General features: G+C 35.1%; 1 protein-coding gene across 5 annotated transcripts in view; it reads left to right on the top strand.

Moving 5' to 3' along the window:
- golga4 (golgin A4) overlaps positions 1-19,445 on the top strand; it is a 77,499-nt gene extending 58,054 nt beyond the window's left edge. For 4 of the 5 annotated variants that reach the window (XM_015357278.2, XM_015357279.2, XM_015357277.2 and 1 more), the window contains 9 exons: positions 105-235; positions 2,300-2,413; positions 4,345-4,365; positions 4,785-4,853; positions 5,253-5,328; positions 8,762-8,856; positions 11,927-12,013; positions 14,950-15,016; positions 18,729-19,445. In XM_015357278.2, coding sequence (XP_015212764.2) covers positions 105-235; positions 2,300-2,413; positions 4,345-4,365; positions 4,785-4,853; positions 5,253-5,328; positions 8,762-8,856; positions 11,927-12,013; positions 14,950-14,979 — 623 coding nt within the window. In that variant the 3' untranslated portion in view covers positions 14,980-15,016; positions 18,729-19,445. The remainder of the gene's footprint in view (positions 1-104; positions 236-2,299; positions 2,414-4,344; positions 4,366-4,784; positions 4,854-5,252; positions 5,329-8,761; positions 8,857-11,926; positions 12,014-14,949; positions 15,017-18,728) is intronic. The other variant, XM_015357276.2, reaches the window with a different exon arrangement.
- Positions 19,446-22,015: the final 2,570 nt, after the last annotated feature.

The following is a 22,015-nucleotide window of genomic DNA, read 5'->3' as shown; positions in this document are numbered from 1 at the left end:
AAAATGTGACATGGATTGTGTGGAATTGTTTCCCAGTGAGGGTGTTTCTCAGTCCTGCTGGGATGAATGTTTGTGTTCATAGTTTCCTTACTTTTATTCTCCAGGCAAGGCCCAGGAAGTTGAGGCTGAGCTACTGGATACTCACCGTGAGGAGGCCAATCAGCTGTACAAGAAGATTGCACAGAAGGAAGATGACATTAACAGAACAGTCCAGAGATATGAAGAGATCCTTCAGGTACAGTACCTCTTCCAGACATTGTGAAGTTGTAAAAACTTTAGAGTCTGTACCTCTGATACCTTTCACATAAGTATATCAGTCAGTAAATCTTAAAAGCCAAGTACCAGGGATTTCTAGCTTTCAAGGCATATCAGTGATGCACATTCTTTGTAATTGTGCATGCAAGTGTAAAAGTAATCAAGCAACAATCAAAATCCAATGCATTTAAGTATTAAAGTTTTTTTTTACATATTATCACCATATGTGATTTGATGCAGCCTGTTATAAAGATATAAAGAAGGAAGTTCACAATGTAAATGCAGTAGGATTCCTTTAGGTAATTCCAATTCCATCTGACTTTTGAGATCGCTGTCAAATAAGTCGTTGCAGTTGTGATTGTAGATTTATGACTAAAGATCTGCTTTCTCAAAATCAAGGTCCTGTGTGGCAAATGTTTCAAATTTCTTTTGCTTCTTAATGTCTCTGACAGTAGCCACAGAAAGTGTATATTCCCTTTTCCCTTTGTAGAATGAAGCAAAACATTGAAAGGATAAATATTCTTAACAGCCATTTAATATTTTTTTTTTGTTTTGACAATTCTCAAGATATTTCAGTGAAAAAAATAATAAAATGGAAATCCTTTTCAGTCTGTTATGAAATGTTTTCATGAAAATGTATAGCTTCTAACATCTAAAGTATTTTTAACAACATGTGGCTCTGATCCTTCATTAGTACCTCATGATTTCTCTTTCAGGCCTGTAATGTCCTAAACAGGAGTCAGGTATATCTGCACTTGAAGTTGCAAATAATATTGTTTATGATTTCCTTTTGCATATATTTTGGTGTTGTAATTACAATATAAATATGATTGTTGTGATGTGGAATTATTTTGTTAAGGATATATTCCTATGGAAATCACGCCCATTAAGTGTTTTCCCACTGGTTGAGCCATTAACACTGACAATAACCTCAAGAGGAGAGACCTTACGAATCTTACATGTTATTCTTGACTTTACTGGGACTTCCTGGATCATTTTCCAGGTTGGTCTTGGGAAGATGCTGGTAGGATGAATGGTCCTGGGTAGAGTCACTGTTGCCTTATGAATATTTTCCATTTCTAAACTGTCTAGCTGATAGTGGATGAGTAGAGCCGCAAACATTTAGAAATGGTTTAGACCCCCCCTCTCTAGGCTGACAAGCATCAACTATTTTGTATTTCCAGTAACCTGTAAGGTGAACATCAAACCCACTATGTTTCTGACCATTATATAGGACAGGGCTGCCCAAACTCAATCCTTGTTAACGTTTGATCAATTATTTATCCACCTAATTCTAAATACCCCTTTAATTTTGCTAGGCAAACTAGGGATTCACTTATTATTTCACATACACTTATTCCTTGTCTCAAAAAGTTTGACGTTGTAATTCTAAACTCTTTTTGTCTTTATGAAAAGTCTACTGCCAGTTAAAAAAGTATCTTTGTGAACTTACTGTATCTAAGGAAATCTATGATTTGTGCCCTGAACACAGTCTTCCTTCAGAGTTTAAAAGCTTTGAAAAAATACGTTAAATACTGTACAGTATGTCATGTTAAGAAAGAAGTTAAGTTTACTGGATTCATTAAAGGCAAAAGAGATATCATTAGGTCTTTCTTTTGTAAACACAGTAGTGTAACTGAACCCATTGTTCAGCCCTTTTTGTTTTGGAAAACTTTGCATTTTTTCTTTGGTCTAAAATTTTAGTATTGGCTCTGTGTGTCTTTTACTGTGAGCCCAATGGGTGAGGTTGTTTTGGATTGCTATGGTGACTGATTGCAAATTTAATTTTTTACAGCATTATTCCTGCTTTTTTTCTTCTATCAGCTGACAATTAAAAGTAAACTTAAGTCAACCATGAACCAAATACACTTGTCTGAACTAGAAAGGAACTGATGTGTATTTACTTTTGTCAGCTTTAGGAAGTATTCTGCTTTTTTAAATGTGACTAATTATTTAAGGTCCTTTACAAAATTGGAGCTGCTATGAAAACACAGTTTTTCATCATTGTAACAGAAAAATAATGGTCTTCTCTTGGTCTCTTTAGAGTCGTGAGGAAGAGATGACTGCGAGAGTGAATGAGATCCAGAAGGAGCTGGAGGAGTTGCGGGCTGAACGGGAGCAGACACTGAATGAGGAGAAGAACCGGAACAGCCAACAGGTGCTATACACACCATTGTACAAATGGGCATTACTCTTAAACCTAAGGCTGCATAAGCCTTGGTTTCCTTCCAGATCCCTCCATAATAGTGAGACCAGTATTGAGAGTCACTAAGTATTGTTTATTATAAACCCATCCAATTCTGATTTGCAATACTTTTTTCCCCCCCGTCTTGGGTCATAACTGTGAACACTGAACCTGCACATGGGAGAGAATGAGAAATTGTAACTGACCTGTCCCCCCCCTGAGCTGCTCCAGTTATAACGCCTCAGTGGCTAAACCTCCATATAGAGGTTCAGGGTCTACCAGTGGAGAGGTGTATTCCTCATTAACTGCATATCCAAAACAAGATTCTATTCTCTTAGGTTGATCACTGAAATTGCACTCTTCCTTTGTAGTCTTTGTGAGTCCTGGCAAGGCAAAGGAGCTAATACCTCAGGACAGAAGTGTGTAACAATGTATCACATGGGCCAAGAGGTTTAGTTTTCAGAGCCTTGTTAAAAAACTGAGGACATTTAGGTCTGTCATTTCATTCAAGCCTGGAGGCCCAGTCCTTTTTTAAGTGCTAAATTGTTTTTGGGGAGTCAGATGGAATTGTGCAGTAAATGTCTGATTTACTGGCAAAAAATAATTTTCCTAGTCTAGATGTTTTTTGAGGAGGGGTTGCTATTGAGTAACCATGTCATTAACTGCAGCAGCACCTCAGTTTTAGAAAGCCTGCAAACTTGAAGTACCTCTTTGTTAGGGAAGATTTTCAACTTGTTTTAAAGGGAGAAGCAAGCTTGATGTAGTACTTTCAGCTCCTTTGTAAATACTCGTGAGTCTGCACACTCTCAAAGCTGCCTGTTTTTTATCTTAACACCCTGTGTTTAAGTGTGAGTTTAAAAGGAATAGTTTGGCTTTCAAAATTAATCTCTTTATGGTAATGCACTGTCCAGTCAAGCAGAAATGTTTGACAGTTTCTGCCTTTCTTTTCTACATACTGTCAGTATTCCAAATAGGATGCTTACTTAAGGTTTTTCAATGAAAATGCCATGTGTATCCATACTAAAATATTGCATTTGTTCTTGACTTTCACATTTTAAACATGGGTGTTAGTCACTTTCTTTCTTTTTTGTGAGAAATATGGCATTTACTTTTGCTTAACCAGCAAAAATGATGAAAAATGAAAATGGTTGTCATAAACGGAATGCATTAAGATCATTTTTAAGTGGACAGTAAAAAGAAATTATGGTTTGTTCCACCTCTCTAAAAACATAAATCCCATTCTATATGGAGTAAGTGTTTATCTTTGCCTTATATGCTACTTTAATACTAGATTTGAGTGATGATTTTGAAATGTGCTGAGTGGATAATGGGCAAGAGTGGCAGATTGTGTAGTTTCACCTGCCAGCTGGGAGGAAACTGACCAATCAGAATCAATTATCTACTTTACGCATGTATTTTAGACATATAAAGAGCAAATTCTTATTGGCTGACAATCACGCAACTTGCCTTAGCAACAACTCAGAATTTAGCACTGAAAAGAGTCTGGAGGAGTATACAGATATTTTCCCCCTCCGGAACATTTCTTTAGGTTTACAACAGATTGTAGAAATGTTTTTGTTTTAAACAGAAATGTGATCGTGTCACTTTCTTATCATGTGGTAATACCTGCAGTTCTTTTTCACTCTTCAGTGTGCTATTTAGTTTGGTTTTAAATTAGCCCTCTCTTTTATTTGACATAATCTGACTCATTTAACATCCAAATTGTTGTTGATTTATATCTGTATTCCTGTTTATCAGTTTATCTTAGTTGTTGGGACATTGGGTCAAAATGATTGCCCCCACTGTCATGATGTTTTAGAGGGAATAAAGTAAAGTGGAGATAACATTTGTTTAAATGTGATTAAATATACAGTAATGCATTAATACTTTTTTTTGTTTCGTAGGGTACTGTGAAAGAGCTACAGGTGAGTTTATTTAAGACTTTCCTTATTTCATTGTAATAACTTTTGGTCTATCACCTGACCAGTCAATGTTGCTGGACTGTTCAGATGACTGAATTCAGCTGTTCAGACACCACAAGTGTTTGGGGAATATAGTGGGAACAAGATCTGCACTTTATTCCTCTTCTACTACAATGGCACTATACACATTTAACATACAAGTATATATACTGTATATTCCATTCTTTGCTGTATGAATCTTTAATTTATTAGTTGTGATTTGTAATTTGATTAGATTTAGTTTTGTATATCATTAACAGAGCAGGCATGTAGTTAGTGGAGACTTGGAAAGGATGCTTTGATTACTCTAGGCTTCAGGCCTAGGGTCAGAGGTTCTGCAGGTTTATTCTGAGGGCTGAGGGCTCCGATGTGTCTTCCACCAGACGCAGCTTGCACACAAGACCACACTTCTGAGTGAGGCTAAGCTAAAGGAACAGGAGTTCCAGGAAACGGTGAGGATATTTGAATGCTGTCTTACCCCACTGGATGAGTTGTTTTCTGTTTGTATAATATATTCATACTAATGCAAAATAATTTTCATTTAGAGTCACCTATCTTAAAATGAAAAAAATATCTGAGAGCTTAAATGCACTATCAGGTATCTCATCCTGCAATAATAAAATATTCCTTACTTATTTTTTACTGTTAGAATCGAATGTCTTGAAAAACACAGCTGTTTACCCTCATTCTTTTAACACATTCCTTGATCCTAGTGAATTTAATTTTTTAGCCAACTGTAATCCTTTAGGCTCCATGCCATCGACAGCAAAGGAGCGTAATTGACGAAATGACAATGACAATGTATTTATGCGATTGCACAATTTTAATGAATTGTTTTTTTTTGTTTGTAGATCCATTCTCTTGAAGATAAGCTAAGATGTTTGCATAAGAACTCAGTTGTGACTCATTTAGGGACACCATATAGAGGTAAGCTTTAATCTCTTCATCTGGGCTGTTTTTTTGGTGTGTAATGGTGCAGAAAGTGTTGGTTCTGATTGTGTTGATTAAAAACATTTTTTTTACCTTGAAACTACCAATGCAGACTTTCAATTGCTTGCTTTGTATGAAATATATTACAAAGCTTTCTACATTTGGAGAGAGGGATCCTATTATGATTTATTTGCTGTTTGACAGCAGACTCCACTATGTTCAGCACGACTCAATGGATTACCAGTGTTTCAGTACAGTCCTATAGGGTTCAGTAGCTTGCCTGTATCTGTAAGTATATTTAATCAGCAAGACGGAAATTAGCCTGGATATCTAAATTACACTCATCACTCATCAACCTTTCTGTTTTACACATGTGCTGTAGGAGAAAGTATAAAATCTGTAGCCTTCAGATTAAGGGGAAATGAAGGCAGGAAAGGTCGTGCTGCATTCTAACCTCGCTGTGTTACCCTCCCTGTTGATGCAGTAATGGGCATTCCCACATGAACATACTTGGACTAAACTGAAACGTCTTTCATGTTAATGGTTTTTGCAGTCACAGACTCCGGACAGTCTCATCATTGAACCAGCACATTTAAACCTGTGCAAGCAGAATACTTTTCCAAGAAAAACAACAAACAAAACTATGCATTATATGCATTATATGTATATTATATTTTTAATGAGCTATTGTCAGACAGGACAAGTTTCTCAAACATCATGTTAAGTTTAAAATTCACCTTGCTTTCCATTTTCAAAATGCAGTTCCAAAAGCATTTGAGAATTGTAGAATGACAATGACAAGACATTGGATCTGTATAGTAGTTACAAGAACTTTTTTCTGTTTCTGGCTGAAGGTCTTCATTGCTAAGTTTTACCTTCTGTCCTGGTAGCCTTCTTTCTCCAAGTCTGAACTCTGAAATGTCTGGCCATTCTGTGAATATGAACAGGACTATGAAAGGGAATAGTGTAGGCTTGTTTCTGTTTGTTTTTTACCTTTTTTATCTAATGTTATACTTTAAAACTTGAACTGTAAGCAAAAACACTCATTAATTACTGTACATTGTGGGCTAAATAAAAGCTAAAATGCTTACAATATGTAATATGCTTACAATTACTTTGACTTATTTTACTTTTTCAGACCATTTAAATTGCCCAGGTACATTTTTAGCAACATAGTATTTTTATAAGGCTTTAACTGCTCCAGTGTAGGAGTTTATTTTTCCTTTTTTAATGTTAACCATTTACATGAATTTAAATTTTTTTGAGAGAGTGTACTGTAGGGCAAGAAAGGTGAGGGCTCTCTGCCTCTCTCCTATTACACTGGCTTATTGGGGGAGGATGAAGAAAGCAGGGGAGAAGATTAAAGTCTTGGATTTATTGACGTTCTTTCCTCCACACCTACTGATCAAAGGCCTGTTTTCATAGCAGTGTTGTTTTTATCTGCTCTCAGTAGTGGACATCCTTTAAAAAGATTTTCTGTTGCATTTGGGATAATAGTCCTGATGACTTCAGAGCTGGGACAAAAGGACATGACATAGAAAGTTTTCACACAGCTTGATGGTCGTGTGTGAGAAGGTGTGACTTTGTTTTGAGTGATGTGTTTCTAGCAACAGAGAGAAAGAGCACATCACTTATCCCACTATTTCTGCAGCACTTTGAATGAAGGGGCACCTAATTAAGAGAGTGTGTGAGCTGCGTTGTGTTTCAGTCGAGTGTTCCTTTTGCAAAATCTTGTTTTCAAGACCATTTTGTGAAAATGAATGGTGCTTAGCAGGAAAGCTATCTTGTAATCTTATAAAATCTTATTGTAATCTTGTAATCTGCCAAGAAATTAGGTATTTAGAATACCAGCAGTAAAGGTTTATTTTATTTCCTTTCATTTTTCTAAATTCACGTGTGACAGTTGTTTCTTTAGCTGTGTATAAAAATCCAGAGTCACACTCTAGTTCCTTACTGAACACATTATCCTCTCACAATAGATCCCTGGCACAACTGCCTAATAATAGAAACTCAGCACTTCTCACAAACTGTCTCTTGCCTTCTCTCAGGATTCCCGGGTTTAAGGTGTTGATTGAAATGTTTACTTGCTTGTAAAGCAGTACATGGAAAAACAATTAAATCTTTTGCACATCATATTTTTTAGGGAAATTTAAAATATATTATTCTCATTCATTGTTGTTTTTAGTAAATATTTTATGTCACAGGACCATTTGGGGTTTAAAAAAATGTAATGGGAGGTTTACAGAAATCACAACTTGGGCATAGCAGAGATGCTGTGATGTGTTTCAAGGTGTTTTCAGTGAGGTTAATTCTGAAAACTTGCTGGTAAATGATAAATGGTAAATTTACTTTTTGGACAGCATACAGGTACCATCTAGGTTCAATTCGAAACTTTACTGCTTATAATCGTAACATAAGGACTGGATCACTCATTCATTTTGTTAACATTTTTTATTTTGAGAAAACACCTCTGCCGCTATAGACTTAGTCTCAGTGCTCAGTTGCTCCCAGTGTATTAAGAGATGCGCTTAGTGAGTTACTGCTTGTGTTTACCAAAAAGGAATGGCCCATGTGCAGATTGCAGACAATTTGCAAATGGCTTCTTGAGAACTGGGCTGCCTGTCCTGGTTTCAATTACAGAGCTGATTCTGAATGCCTGGCGGGGGCTGTATATGACACATTACAGTATACGACTGCTGGGAAATGGGTGACTGGAGGGGGAGTGAGTGGGGAGCATTCTTCAACAATGGGATAACTTGGACTGTTCTCCACTAAACAGAAATGCAGTTAGTTTAGTCTATTGTTGGTAACTACGCAATTACTGTATTGCAGTTAAAGCAGAAATCAGTGTTTGGTATATGATTGTGATGTTTTAAGTTTTCTTATTTACCAAAACAGTTCGTTTTTGACTTGTGCAGTTTTTCTACAGACTAAACTGTTGTTCATATTACTGCTCCTGAAATATTGCTTAATACATTTAATACCCTTCCACATGAAAGTGCTAGACTTCAGACTATTAACTTAAAAAACTGAATAAAGTATGGCTTCCAAGAACAATGTATAAATTCTATACACTGACTGTAACCACAAACTATGAACACTACCACATATAGTTTTTGTAATTGAACAAATTTAATTTAGATCAGACAAGAGAACACAATATTTTGTTCTCCAGGGCAAGTATACTCTCAGAAATTTAAAAAGAAAACTTGGTTCTCTCAAGAATGTGGAATGTTAAAACTAGCTTTTGTGAATTCAGTTACATCTTGTTTTTTCTGGGATTCCTGTGCTCTATCACAACACTCAGGAGTTGATAGGGTCAGAGGTGCTTGTCTGCAACCTACTGTTCTCTATGTATGGCACATTGGTTTCACTGGTAAGCGGATTTCACAGTCCTGATTGTTAGATTTTCATTATCTGTGACTTGCAGATGGAAACCTCAGCAGCGACGCTTTCTCAGAGCCTACAGAGTTCGAGTACCTAAGGAAGGTGTTGTTTGAGTACATGATGGGGCATGAGACCAAGGTAGGACCCCTTTACAATCATCTTAAACCTGTGGACCTGCTGTTTTTATATTTGTTATCTGTACATCAGCAGCACAGATATCCAGCTGTTTCATCTCATTGCAACACATACAGCTGGGGTTTTAAAACAACACATTTTCTAATACTTATAAATCATGTGTTTGATTTATAAAAGAACAAAAGCAATTGGCTACTTAATCTTTACTGTTTCTTTCTTAGCATAATGTTGCCTCTTTAGTTTGAAATGTTGCTTGTATTGTGTTAACTTAAGATAAAATGTAGTTTACCTTGTACAACTAACTCATGAATCACTTAACGTTCCCTATCTGTTAAACAATGTCCGGTCCATTAGAAGGATCTGATCAGAATCAGAGATAAATGAAATGCAGAAAATTTGTGTCCTGATAAATTAAAATACTATGTTATGCAAACGTTGTACAGTCAGGATTTCTCAGTTGGGAGACATTTGTGTAGTTGGAAGGGTAGTACACTAACAGGGGACCTAAATGGTTATGATTTCAACATATTGTATTGCTTGCAACTCCTAAAATATTCAGCTGCCTGTCCTGCTGTGGAGTTCAAATCCTGTTTCCTGAACCAGCCTGGATTGATGGTGCGCTTGGAAGGTTATGGAGAATACATTGCTCCAATGAGTCATTATATACAGAAGATCAATATGAAGGCACAAGGGAAAAATGATTTATTAAAAATGTGCTTTTGTTCATCTCAGCATTGCAGTATGATGGGCTTGTCAGAAACTCCAACTGTTTTTTAACAAGATTGAAAGCTTTTTTACAGCAAACATTTTTTTAAAACATTTCTTAACTACTCTTGCAACCCGTAGAATTAGCTTCCCTAAATACAAGTATCGAAACCAAGTTGAACATAAAAGTTTACATAAAGCGAAATATTCTTTGATAATTTGTTGTTTAATATTGTATATATTAAGTAAATGAGTTCTGTGCCTTTATTTTATTACTTTTGTTAATTGGGTTGATTTGTTCTTGGTAAAATAAGAGATAAGATCACTTTATTGTCCATATACAGTTCTTACAGGTAGTGTCTTAGATGTTGATTGCTAGGATGGAGTTGTGATTGGGAAAAGAGATAGACTGTGCTATTAACTGTGTAGTAAAAAGTATAGTAATATGATTGTAGCACTGGAGGCTCAAGCATAATTGAGTTTAATAAGAGTGAAATGAGCCCCCTTGTTCAGGTGTAGGCAAAAGTTCCTGTTGTAGGTTAAGCCTTTTGTTCCAGTGCAACATTTTGCTGGTTTTAAACTAAGCTGATTTCCATTCCTGTCATTTTCCTGCAAGTCCAATGCAGGATTAAATTACAAGGTTTGTGAAAACAATTTGGTCGTTGTAGTGTACAACATTTGGTATTTAAGCCTATATAATGTAATGTGTTGTTTTAGATTCTTGAATTCAAGCACCTTGACACAGTCATTATTTTACATCCCCATTTATGCACTTTATACAGTGCCTAAATACATAAGAGATCCTTACATTAATGCACTGTTAGTTTTTTTTAGTTTGGACTGCGTCCATCTTGTCCAAAGATATCTGTGGTACTCTATGTTGTCTGCTCTAAAAAGTAATAGGTAATCAGTCATGTGTATAGCTCCTTGCTTAGAAAATATTTTAGTCTTTTTTTATTATTATCTGCACTGTGTCGTTTCCAGTTATACTTGGAGCTGTGAAAAATAGAATCCATTGAACTGGATGGGCCTTCATATCTTTTTTATACACAGAATCTCAGATAAAATAGTTAAGAACTGAAACGTTAAAAAGAGGTCTTTAAAAAAGAAAAAAAATTGCATCATTAAGTGAGAACTCCAAAGCCAACTCTATTTTATGAAGAACAAAATCCGCTTAGGAGGAAACAATACCCAATAAGGAAATACATTTAGGAGTGTTTATTGAGGAGTCAGGCATAAAAAGCTTTGGCTTAACTCTCTTGGCTGAGGGCCAACTACATGGTCGTAGGACTAGGAAGTTAGGACCTTCATACAGAGAGAGCAGCTCACCAAGGGCTAGCTGAAAAAGTGGAGAAATGCAGAAAGACCAATGCAAAGATGAGGGAAATGTTTACTGTGGTATTTACACATTTTTGTGACATGACATTGTGAAACTTAGAGGTAAAAGAGTTTTGTATGTCAATTCTTTTCAAATTCATTTAATTATTACATTTTCTCTGTCTTTGCATAAGGACAAACTACAGGATTTTGTGCACTAATAATTTATTACAATATAATAAATTGTCATTTTAATAAAGCAAAAATACATCAGGAACTTATTTCAATTATTTTGGAGGCTGCTTTTGAATTAATTTGGATTTATTCTTTTTAGCAAGTAAAGTCTTTGTCTAACAAATCCATCCTTATTTATTGTATACTGCTTCATTAGTATGTCTGTTTTTTATCCAAGTCATCAACAATGTGAATATTCTTAGCCATAATCACCGCTTCCTCAGCCCCATGTAGAGATTTTTATAACTCCATTTATTTCCTTCTTAGCATGGAGAGTTATGAGGACCAGGTGGTTGCTTGTCCATTTTTTCAGCAGGAAATTATATATGCCCTGCCATTTCCACATGTGCAACAGGCACAGCAAAAGGGCATGTATGTGCAAAAAAATATTCTCTTTTCCTAGAAAATAAGTTTTACTGTTTGCATTGTTGAGAGAGTACTTTATAAAAGAATTTACAGCGCCCTTCTTATGCATGTCATCATGTATCTAAGAAACCAAGAGGGCCAGAGCTGCCTCTCTCATGTCAAACACTCCCTCTGGCTTCTCTACAGTTTTGGTTTGGCTGCTTCTGCAGCCAGGTTGTTAGGCCAAGAGGAGAAAATAAGTTCTGCTCTTTTATTCTCTTGCTAATGATTGTTAAAACAGAGCAAAGAACTATCTATATGTGGTTTCTTTTAAAATGTTTCTCAAAAGTGTATACTTGGCTGGGAAACACTAATCGTATGACGATTAGTCATTGTTCCATCTTGTTTGTCATTTACATTTTTTTAGACAAATATTCTTATAACCAAACCTGTTTTTGTGTTCCTCTCTTAGACAATGGCAAAAGTTATAACTACAGTACTCAAGTTCCCTGAGGATCAGACCCAGAAGATTCTGGAAAGGGAAGATTCTAGAACACTAGTAAGTGCCCTCACACCAGTATTTGCTTTGCTAAACTAACTTTAGCAGCAGCTCTAACTTATGTGCTGCATTGTGAAGTACTTAATGAATTGGCCTTAAAACTCAAGGCTTAAGAGAATTTACAATGCCTTAAAATGTTACAGCACTATCTATTTTGAATAGTGAAATGTGCTGAGTGATAAATTATTATTTGACGAAAACATTCGTGTGCAACCTTCACTTTTACCATCCATTTAAAATTTTAATAATAACTTTCCAACTAAGAATGAGATATACATAATTAATTTTGAGGTTTCCCTTTCTTCTTTGACACAATAGATATATTTTTTCACCTGTGGTTTTGTTCATGGCCTTCACATGTGTCTTTTCCAGCACTTGTCTGTCAGGTGATAGTGACAAGCTGCTGCCTTACACTGAGCTAAAGTTTGTTTTTGCCTTGTTCCTCTTCATGTGAATTTCCTAACCTTGCATTGTCCTTTTAAATAAGATATTGACCAAGTCTTAATATTGCTCTTCATGCAACCTGAAGTAATTCTAGCTTTTGTCAGCACAAAAAACATTTTTTATTGCTTTTGGTCTATGCTGTAAGCATGAATGTTTAACAAGGTAAAGACAAGGACCATTTACAAACTGCTTAAGTATACTTTAGAGCTAATTACGTGTATGTGTAGATTCACATACCCACACTTTTAAAAGGTGTCATTTGGCAAGGGTTTGCTTGGGTGATCAGGACGTCTTTTCATTTCCAGTACAGTTTTCTGACCAGTGCTCACATGAACGGAAGGGTCTGTTCTTACATTTTTACAAGTTTTTTTTGTGTTTTAGTCAGAAGTGGCCCTCCCTGGTCTAGGAGAGTCCTGCAGGCTTTACAACCTTAAATCATCAATCTCTGAACGTTAGGAACAATTTTTCTTTTGCTACAGTACTTATTTAAGCAGGAGATTTGTTCAATTACGCTATTCAGAGATCATTTGAAATTAAAATTCCAACTCCCTGGAGCCTTCAAGAATCATAGTTGGCCATCTCTGTCTTAATTGAAACAATCGACTTATGTTGACATTTCTTTACAACTGATGATTCAATGGTGACCTGTAAGATGTATTGGGTTGTTGTCAGCGGCACCAAGGTGCTACAGTCCACAAGAAAACATTGACTAGAATTTCTTACCCCTGATTTTCCATGCTTTTGTAGCCCATGAGATGCCCAGCTAACTGTAAATGTATACATATCCATTTTTAAAAATATAATGCAAGTAATGTATATCAGTATAAACTGTGTTTTGGTCTTCAAAATACAGTGCTAACAAGGAACAGATTTGCATCGTGAGTGGAAGTAGTATGTCTGTACGATATTTCAGAATCTACAAAATTCTTGATTTTAAGTTCTAAAGAAAAACATGTTTGTGAATTTCACAAGTTGATAAAATTAAATATATATATAAAAAATATATAACTTTGAAAGTATGATATTAATATATGATTATGGTGTGTGTCTTTTGTGTCACTAAGTGATGGCTCTTGGTCGAGTTCGTGGTCATTATCGGTGCATCCAGTCTGAGCAGATCTTTGTACCTGGCGATAGTACCATGTTACATTTCATGTTACGTATTTATTCCCACTTTTCAGTTTTGGTTTTATGCATTTAAGAACAGTCTACAGGGCCTGAATGCAGAGCATAGAGAAGAAAGTGTACATTAGGTAGGGAAGTGGAGTACTGTATATTGCATTTAGTCTCAGCTGCAATAAATACATGTTGTTTCAGGGCACATTGTGTTGCAGGCAAAATTGATAAGCATCATCAAAAGCTGTAATTACTTTTGGTTTTGTAACTAGTATGTTCAATTACATAATATAGCCTCAAATGCATGTTTAGTGTATTTATTTTAGATGATGGAAAATTAATCTTTCAACTCTTAAAATAATCTATAAAACAGACATTTTCTTCATAATTGTATTACAGTTTATAATGGAGGTGGATATTATGGTTAAGCTATTTTATTAATACGTTTTTTTTAAATAATCCAACTTTACAAAACATACTGTTCTTTGAACATTGAAATGAAAAACTAAAGAGGAAAGAGTTGTGTTAAATAAGAAATGTTAACTTTTAAATCAGATGGTTCTGTTTCCCTAATATGAGATTTGTGGATACTGTGATGTCCTTTTTGTGATGAATGTTTATCTTTTTCTAAGGGAATGCTGAAAGCTTTGATTTGACCTGCTTACACACCATGAATCTCCTTTGTTAATCTACATGCATACTTCAATGTAGAAGTTTATTCTTGCCTTGGTGAAAGATCTTCCTTTTTCAACCTTTGTCCTGGTATTACAGTGTTTAGCTGTCACATAGACATACAGTTTTCACTTAACATGTTTAGGGTGTAACTGCTGTGATTTTTACCTTTTGATATGACGCTATCACACTTCTTTGCATTGATTCTCAAAGTGCAGTATAATGTACACTCACATTGCCAGCCCTTGTTTAAAAAATAACTGGCCTTGGGTGCCCTCTGTGCTTCATTCCTGTACAACAACCCTGACTCGCAGTAATCATGTGTCCACTTTATCGCATTTGAAACTATTTATGAGTCTATGCAAAACCTATGAGTTTATTGAAAACAATATAACTGTTTTTTCATGAGGACCTGAATAGAATTAAAAGTCTTATTTTTAGCTATTTGTTTTCAAATCAGTTGCGTGTACTGCCTTAATTAAGTCCTGTATGTTGCCGAAGTTTGTTCCAAACAAATCTTTTTCAAAAGAAACATTTGCCATTTCTTGAGGTTTAAGACTGACAATGATACTACCTTGTACATCTTCACCTAACTCGCTGCTTGCATTTTCTGTGTTGCAGAGTTCTGTGAAGCTCACTAACTGACACTTTTCACTTCTACTAACTAAGTTACTGTGCTGTGTTTTTTTTCCCTGGCTTTGTAGTTTGCCTCACCGCAGCGTGGTATCTTCTGAGTAGACTCAGATCAGACAGTGCTTGGTTAGTATGGCGGTGAGTTAAGAGAAACCTCCCGTCTTACCTGGGGATCCGATCTGCATGAAACCAGCAAATTAACCCTTAAAGGGGAACTGCAGTCCAATTTCACAGAGTGATTATTAAACACAGAGTCATTGACGTTATAGAAAAAAAATACAAATTCAAATTAAGCACAAAATCATGAACTTTGTGAAAGTACTGTAAGTGGTCATGTTGTCACAAACTCGCATTCGAGTTCCCACGAATAGCGACATGATTTGGCCCTTCCTGCTCATTAGTTTCTGTAATGACTAATGTAATGTGATGTACAAGAGAATAAAAACAAGTTGCACAGCAGGCATTTCACCGCATAAATCTTCTAACATGATCTGCATGCAGACTTAACAAGTAAGTGCTATTTGTCTGCAAAACCATGTTGAAAGCTAGAACAATATTTCTTTTTGATTTAAAGAAATGTATTCACAAGCCTGCTTGTTTACAATATCATAGTGCCACACACCTCACCGGATCTTTTTTTGCCTCGCAGTTCCCCTTTTTTCCCTGCACAAATCCTATAAAGCATTGTATTAATGAGTCTTTTTGATTTGTGGTCAGTTCTTAATCAAAGATAATCTTTTAGAAACACTGTCTTCTTTAATACCAAAAATTAACTACAAGGTTTATTAACTTTTTACACTCTTTAAACTGAATAGTTGATACTGCATGGAGATAATTGTGGGCAGCTAGCAGTAGCTTTATGCTTTATCTGGTATAGGGGACTACTAATACTTCTTTTGTATTATTTCACATTAGTACAGTACAACACAAATTAATATCTAATTATGTCAAATACTCCAAGTGTTCATTTGTCTTCTATTTATGATCAAAAACGTCAGCAAAACATAAATGTGCTCATAAAGGTACTACTAGAAACAGTATAAACAAGATCCAATCACGAGCTATGTGTCTTTCCGGATTACACAGCTTTAACATTTCTCTCAAAACTCTAAAGCACCAGGCTGTAAAGCTGTTAAAGGAAATCATAATGGTTCCTTTTTATGATCTTGCCCATTTTTTGGTTGGCATTGAACAACATTTTACCAGCTCTTCTGTGCTGTCTTTTGTTTCCTTTTCAGTAATAATTTAATAAGTAATTACAGTATATGTTCTCTGGAGGATCGAAGTTTGAGGGGATTAAAGTAAATTAGAACATTTGTTCAAATGGTTTCACACTTCCCTTCATGGTATCTTTTATGTTAAAAGGCTGATGCATATCACAGCCGGTGATTTTATTATTTGTGATATGAGAGCTTAAGTACAGTGCATCAATTTGTAAATCTTTTATTTAACATTAATGTTTCCTACATAATTGAATAAATTTGCAAGTATTTTGGTGTTAGTACTTCATTATAATGCAGTGTTTATGATTTATGTTTGCCTATAAATTGTACTTCAGATCTTTATATTGATAAGATGCATCTTGCATGGAACATAATCTTAAATTTACCACACCATTTTAAGTAAGGGGAAAGGAACATTATTTGTTATACAGCAGGGTATCAAATGTGTAAGGAAACCTGTGCCGTTTCTCTGCAAATCAAATTATACACTGCATAATTCCCTTAGAAAACTTTATCTAAACCTTTTGACACTCTTTATTCTTGTGTGTTTAAATAATGAAGAATGCTTATGACAATATCCTAAAGAATATACTTTTTCTCTTTAAAAGCTGAAGATAAAGAAGATAAATACTGTATATTCATTTTTGTAAGGTCATTCTTTAAGTATATATATAACCGTTATTTAATAAAGTTGATAATTAAAGTTCTTTAAGTACAAAATTTGTTAATCATTTTTGTGATGTTAAAGGACAAATAAATGCTTAAAATGTAGTTTGAAAAAAATGTCATGACAATGTTGAAGACATGCAACTATTTATAAACTATCCTGGTACACAAAGCTCAAATAGTTTTATTATAGGCTTTGAATTTATATCAAAACCTATTATTCTATTCATACAAAGATCTTAAAGCCAAGATAATGCCTGTAAAACATATTTACATGTGATATTTCTTATTATTAACGCAATGAGACTGTAGGGTTTGCATGAAGGAGGGTCATCTCTGTTTACTTTGGACAGCATCTAATGGCTTGATTGAGATTAGTTCTTTTAATCTCCACTCCCAATGCACATAAAAGGTAATTAATGTTGTAGCTTGATATTATACAGCCTGGCCATGGAGCCTAAAGCCTATTGAAGGCAAGTTTGGATTGTACAGGATGTCAAACCAATAGATGCCTTGCATATTAGTGCAGAAATTTATGGAGAAGCACTCCAGTGTCTTCAAGCCTAAGTGTTTTACATATGAATGAGTATGCAAGACAAGTATTTAAACCAGTTTGCCCAGATATTCAATATTGTGGTTTTGCATTGATAATCATTGACTTGAGCCATCCTTACAAATATTTCCCCAGCTTGTATTGAAATGTGACATAAACCATAGTAGGGGGATTGAGCACAGACACATACTGTAACTTTAGTTTTTTAACTGTTGTTAGTTGTATGAAGGTCACTATTTAAGTATTGAAAAGCTGAATTAATGTTTAAAAGTAAGACTGCCTTTATTAAGATTTCCACACAGGGTGCTAAAGTAAACTGGAAGATGTGTTTTTTTTAAAGCTGTAGGAGAGTATGTATTCATTTTGGTTTTTTTTAGCATAGCACTTCATTGCCCTGATATCTTATCTTATTATAAATTAATATAAAAAGCCCTGACTTAAACTCAAATGTACTTTTTCTTATGATCCTGTAAAGCAGCGGCTAAAATCGTTTTCCAGAAGCATATTTTCCTTTGAAGTAACAATTTTAATTTTTGTCTGAATTTTTTTTTAAAAGATGTTTTTAAAGCTTTTCTTATGGAAAACATATACCTGTGTTAGCTGTTGTGTTCATTTGTAGTTTATCTCACCAGGAATTGAGGTAATGTGGAAGGGTCTAAAAGGACATCCATGTAGAGAATCAATATTTTCAGTCCCTTAATCTTGATAAATTAGTTTATACAAGGTCATGGATCTGGTTCATTGTTGTCATGTGTGATTAATTATTGCATTCATATAGTGCTTTTCACTGCAAAGCACTTCACATACAGGAGAGGATCCACTTATTCCATCAGTGAATTGCAGCACCCATCTGGATGATTTGTGACAGTGAAAAAGTGCATCCCCAGTTGAATTAATGGGGAACTTCAGGGAGATTTAATTTAGCCAGGACACCAGGATTAACACACTTGTGAATACAGCCACATTAATGTCTAGTCACCATCTAAGTTAAATATCTAAACTGAGGTATGGCACCTCCTGCAGGAGTCTCCTTTGTCACTAAGCTGCGGTTGTCGAGTATTTATTTTATTGTTGAAATAATATGCTGAATTAAAACAATCAGAATGCAATGTCCATCTGCTGGTTTTAAAACAATCAGTAAACACCACTAACAGTAAAACTGCAGACAAGATTTCTGCTTTCAAACACGTACAGCATTATTTCTGTTTACAATTCACTATGATGATCCAAGCTCTTCTGACAAGTTTTCTTTTTCATTTAGTTTTTTCTTTGTCTTTCTGGTAAATGTTTGTTGCATGCTAAATTCCTTTCTTAGCTATTCATCTGCATTCTACTTTCCAAATGTTTGCCACGTTCCACACAGTTCTTGTAAGAAAAGCTCTGAGTTAGGCTTGTTTTGTTGTTTTAGACCTGGTTGCGCTGAGAGAGCTGTTGGAATCCTGCAGGAACTCAAGAGGATTCGGTGACTGCTGCTGAAAGAACTGGTGTAGACCTGGGAATCGCATAGATGAGGGAGACCTGGCTGTGACATTAAAGAAAACTTTTCTTAATTTTATGCGTTTTGTTTTTCCTTATTTTAAAAGGGTTAGGAGAACTGAATTACATTTCTGCCTTTTTCATGACATCAGTTAAAAAGACTCTTAATAACAAAAAGTTATATCTAGTTCCAAATTAATTACCATACAAAATATGACAGTATATCAACTTCTAGTGAGAGATTGGTGTATGATTTTTCTATCTCCTCCTTCTGGTTTTTGTTTAGAGTTAGTACGAATGGATGGACTGTGCAATAAATTTCATTTGTCTTTCCTTGCTGTTCTTCCTTTTATCTTATCTCTCTGTCTTTTCTCCTTCAGGTATTTTGGTTTATCTTGTTTTCTCTGTTAGGCTCATTAACTATCTTCCAGTCTGTTCCCTCTGCTTTTGCTGGTAATTACACTGGATTGCGGTACCTCCATGATTGTTTATTACATAGCTTTTGTACTTTATATTTTCTGGCGAAAACACAAAAACATATTGTACTGTAAATTGTATATAACTGATTAAAATCTGTACTATAGAGCATATTGTGACTGTTGGTATGTTAATACATTTGAGACAAGCTAATAAAGTTTTATTTACAGTACATATGTATCTTTATTTCTTGTGTTTCAGATCTTTTGAGATTATATATCTATATTAAGTAACTATATAACCTTTATAGATATGTATTCATATCTATAAAAGTTTGAGCAAGGTTACTTTTGTGCTAAAAAAGAAAAAAAGTAAAACATTGTTTCAGCTTAAGAGCCTTCTTTGGTTGTTGGAATGCAAATAATTAATCTTTCAAGTTGAATAACTGATTTTAATATTAATAAAATAGCCTTATGTTGGTAGTCTAAAGCTTTTGAAACAAATCCCTCCACCCTGTCAGCTGAAAATGTTTTCTATAAAAAAATTATACCAGTACTTTTGGCAGTGAAAGAATGTGAAGGAAGATGGAAATTCTCCATTATCACTTCTCTGCAGTCCAGAGGATGATGTGGAGTCTCTGAGCTTCAGTTGTTCTCAGCTGTTCCTGTGTTCTGCTCCTCTAATAACTAAACACAGATTAACAGGGACTGTTGTGCCATGAATACCGTTAGTTTTTTTCACTCCCAGCATTTATGCAGTTGAGATTGGCAGCTGTTACTGTGTTTTCCACATACAATACATACAACATTTTATCTTTTTAGTATGGAGCATCTTTTTAGATCCTATGTAGTTATTTTAATAAATGTCCAGACCGTCTAAGAAACATCCTACCATGGGCTGTTGAAGATCAATAAATTATGGGATTCAGGGATGCATTCTGTACGCCAAAAGGGAAAGCCTATGACTTAAAAAGCACAACATAGGAAGATTCACTGGTTTCAGTGGTGAAAATCTAAATGTTATTTAAATATTAGTCTGAAGTAAAAATGCCTGTTTCCTCAGCAGATGCAATATATCTATTCACAGGGGACTTTTTTCCTTCACTTGTCATCAATATCAAAGTCAGGTGGGTTCATAGAATTAATTTAAAGATTAAGTTATTCTGTCATGTACCTGCAAATTTTATTCCAAGCTGCCCATTTTTGTACATCAGTCCTTAATGTAGTCCTCTTTGAAACTTTCTCTTCCTCAGTGGCCACATTATTAAAGTTCTTGTTTTTCTCTTTTGACTTTGATGTTTAGGAGAGGGAAAAGAATGGCAGCTTCAGATTTTGGAGACATTTTAAATAAAATTCTGTCTACACAAGATGTTTCCAGAGAACTGCTCTGTATTTCTTGGCAGCCTTGGTACTTTCATAACAATATGTTCTGCACAGCCTTTAATATCGAAATTTAGTATTTCCACTTACATTTCTATTTGTAAAGTTCATATACAAGAAAATCACAACACACTTGCAATCCACTTCTTCTTGACATCATCAAGGTCACCGGCTGGAAGGTTGTCGGTTTGTATCCTGCGGCCGGCAGAGGAATCCTACTATGCTGGGCCCCTGAGCAAGGCCCTTAACCCCAGCTGCTCCAGGGGCGCTGTAGAAATGACTGACCCTGCCCTCTGACCCCATAGCTCCTCTCCCTGTCTGTGTGTCTCGTGTAAAGCAAGTTGGGGTATGCGAAAAGACAAATTCCTAATAAAAGAAATTGTATATGGATAATAAAATTATCTTATCTTACTGTATCTTATTAGATGTTAAGCTATTATAAGTCTCTCTATCTTCAGAACTAAAGAAGCACGATGCCACAAATGAACTTCCTGCAGGCCAAAGCTTTTTGCCTACTCTTTGAGGACTGAAACCTAACATGTTTCTTTCAGCACTAGAGAGTCCAGCAGTAAGTTTGGGGGAAGAGGCTGTTTCTATATTCATGGTAATATTTACTTTCAGAAATAAAAACAGCAAATAGAATATATACTGTGTATAGCCTTAGAATGAGTTTAACAAGAAATTATAACAATAAGAATCATTTTAGGTCACAGGGGAGTGTCACATATAGATTGCTTATGGGAGATAAACAATGTTTAGACAAGATGTGATCCAACATATAAAATTATTTTACAGTATATGTAGTACATAGTATGATGCTAGGGGGTGATTTCATACCCAATGAAACAAGGACACAGTTTACAAACAGAAAATGAAATGGAATTAATTTAGACTTGAGTATAGAAAAAATGTCTTTACACAATGAGTTGTAGGTATCTAGAATAAGCCTTCTAGCCAGGTGGTTCCGGTACAAAGTCTGAGGTCATTTCAGGTTAAATACAATTTTTATTCCCTACTAAACTACTACATGAGCAAGATGGAACAAGTGACATCTCATCTGCATAATTTCTTATGTTCATTAAAGAAGCTATGCTTGGAATTATTCCTGGCTACCAGAAAATATAGATTTTCTTTAGGGATGCAAGTGTCGTGATTGGATTTTTAATATTGGTTTGACCCTATTTGTTTGATGAACAGTATGCTGATTTTTAATTTACTAAGAATGCTTTTACAATATTATGATATTCTTTTCAGAGTACTTGATTAGTTTCATTGCTTATTTGCAAAACAGAGAAAAGGGTGCTATTCTTGATCTATATGTTTAAAACTAAGTTCTGTGTGCAGCAATTAGGCAAGAAATGTGAAGAGGAAAGTCAGACAGTCTTTATTTTCTGGCTCACATTTTGCCCAAAGACACAGGATT

This window comes from Lepisosteus oculatus, chromosome 10 (assembly GCF_040954835.1).
Source record: "Lepisosteus oculatus isolate fLepOcu1 chromosome 10, fLepOcu1.hap2, whole genome shotgun sequence".
NCBI lineage: Eukaryota > Metazoa > Chordata > Actinopteri > Semionotiformes > Lepisosteidae > Lepisosteus > Lepisosteus oculatus.
Note: the sequence above shows the minus strand (reverse complement) of the source record. Positions and strands in the feature narration are given on the sequence as shown.